Raw genomic sequence first — 2,575 nt, forward strand, 5'->3', positions numbered from 1 at the left:
CTAAAACTACTATGGAGTCAAGATATATTTGTGTTGCAATTACTTCTTCATAGCAAGTAGCCATCAAAAACCTCCGAAGCAGAACCTACATGAAAAGAAAAAGTGTATTGGTTCAACAATACAAGAATGCAGTGCGACTATGGCAATGCTCCATGTTCATTGCATCATTAAGTACGGTTATTTTGGGTGTAAGTTAGACAGCAGAAGCACTAATCCAAGAGTATAAAGTAATATAATGGGAAAAAAGAGTATCAAAGTCATTTCAAGACTAGCGAGGTTAACCGATGACAGAAACAAAAACTCAAAATATAATCATCAAAACTTCAACAGTAGCCAGGCCATTGTGGTCCAATTTCCCTAACCCAAAATACGGCGTGTTAAATATTCAGAGTTTCAAACAAATTCAACATAAAAAAAAGGGTACAATTGACATTAAAAACTAAAGAAACTGACCTCGTTTTTTCATCTCATAAGACCTTCAGCAATGGCTTCAACAAGTTACTCTATCGTTGTGGGTCTGTTTTTCAGAACAGTAAGAATAACTCTCAAAGGTTAAAACATTTGAGAAGCATCCATGTCTCCACCTTTTAAGCAAGGACGGTGCTTTATTCGACATCTCTTCGCAAAGTTCATAGATCATAATGGTATACTTTTGGCATCGGATACCCCACTATAAGCAAGGATGCTCAGAGAATCCTGTGTGATATTTTGCATTCAACCTATAGACACACCATGAATTGCGATAGCCATGTGCGCATATCAATACAAATACCTTTGGCCACTACAACATTATGAAATAAGGCGCTTGCTGTCCATGTTAAGATGCCACCTTTTGCAAAGTACATCTAGGTAAGTGATAAGACGTAAGCGTAGATCTTTGTCATGAATCACATTAACAAGCTGCCATGCATTTGAGATTCTACCAACTTTACACAAGCCATCCACTAGGGAAATATAAGTTACAAAATCGGGAACTAAATTTTTTAGACGCATTTCTTCAAAGAGATGCATGGCTTCATCTATCCTTTCACTCTTGCAACATCCAGAAATCAAGATGGTATAACTACAAACATCAGGTTCCAAACCATTTTTAACCATTTTGTTAAATAATGAAATTGCCTGGTCAAGATTTTGGGTTTTGCATAAAGCATCTAACACGACACTGTAAGTTATTGTATCAGGGGGTGGACCTATATCATGCATCTCATCAAGAAACTTTAATGCACTCGAGATCCTCCCCAATTTACACATACCATCAATAAAAGAACTATAAGTTACAGTATGAGGAACCAAATTCTTTAGATGCATTTCTCTCAAGAGCGCCAAAGCTTCGTGTATCCTTTGCTTTTTGCAATAACTATTAATCAATATGGAATAACTCCAAACATCAGGGGCCAACCCATTTTTAGTCAGTTTGCTAAATAAGGCAACTGCCTTGTCAAGATGTTGGTTTTTGCATAAAGCATCTAAGAAGATACAATAAGTGACAATATCAGGGCTTAGGTCATTAGCACACATTGTATTAACAAGCTTCCAAGCATATGAGAATCTCCCAGATTTGCAAAGACAATCAATAAGACAATTATAAGTCACAAGATTGGGAAACAATTTCCTGCAAAACATTTCATCGAAGAGCTTCAAAGCCTCATCTAATCTTTCAAGCTTACAATATGCACTTATCAGGATATTATAAAGCCAAACATCAGGAGCAATACCCCATCGAAAAACCATGTCAAATAGTTCTCTTGCCTCATCTACTCTATCATTCAAACAATAACCATGTATCAAAGCAGTGAAACTAACAATGCTAGGTTCATGACCCAATTCAATCATTTTATCAAACATATAATGAGCTTCCACTAACATTCCTTTTTTACACAATGCATCAATCAAAATAGTGCATACATAAACATCCGGGACTACGCCCTTCAGAACCATTTCCTTAAGCCACCAAACTGCTTCATTCACTTGCCCCACAACACACAATTTGCAAACTAGAGGCCGGTAAGTGAACAAATTAGGACTAACACCCCTAACAATCATTTCAAGATACAAATCACGCGCCTCATTCACAAGCCCATCTTTACACAATCCATCAATAATGGTGCTATACATCACAACATTCGGCCTAACTGCTCGCCCCTCTATCCTCCTCAGCATCCAAACTGCCGCCCTGGTACGCCCAGCCTTGCACAACCCATCAATCAAAGTCCCATAACTGAACCCATCCAACCGAAACCCCATCCCAACAAGCTCATCATGAAACTCCAAAGCTCTCACAATCTCCCCACCCAAACACAACCCTTTAATCAAACTATTCAAAACCACAATATCAACGCCATAACCAAATTTCATAACCTTCCCGAAAACAGAGAAAGCAAGTGCGACCTCACCAACATGGCAGTAACAATTTATCAAAATGGTGAGAGTAACAAGACAGGGAGTGATACCTTTCAACCTCATTTCAGTGCATAGAGAAATGGCAGTGGGGTAACGCTTCATCTTCACAAAAGCGGCCAAGAGCTTGTTAAAATGGAACACCGGCGGTGAAGGGCGCGCGTGGAGCATGCGGTTG

General features: G+C 38.8%; 1 protein-coding gene across 1 annotated transcript in view; it reads right to left on the reverse strand.

Annotated features, from left to right (window-relative positions):
- The window catches only part of LOC107604914 (pentatricopeptide repeat-containing protein At1g63330-like), a 5,805-nt gene extending 3,236 nt beyond the window's left edge, over window positions 1-2,569 (reverse strand). The window contains exon 1 of the mRNA XM_016306630.2: window positions 454-2,569. Coding sequence (XP_016162116.1) covers window positions 790-2,568 — 1,779 coding nt within the window. The 5' untranslated portion in view covers window position 2,569 and the 3' untranslated portion in view covers window positions 454-789. The remainder of the gene's footprint in view (window positions 1-453) is intronic.

The sequence above is a fragment of the Arachis ipaensis genome, chromosome B06 (genome assembly GCF_000816755.2).
Source record: "Arachis ipaensis cultivar K30076 chromosome B06, Araip1.1, whole genome shotgun sequence".
NCBI lineage: Eukaryota > Viridiplantae > Streptophyta > Magnoliopsida > Fabales > Fabaceae > Arachis > Arachis ipaensis.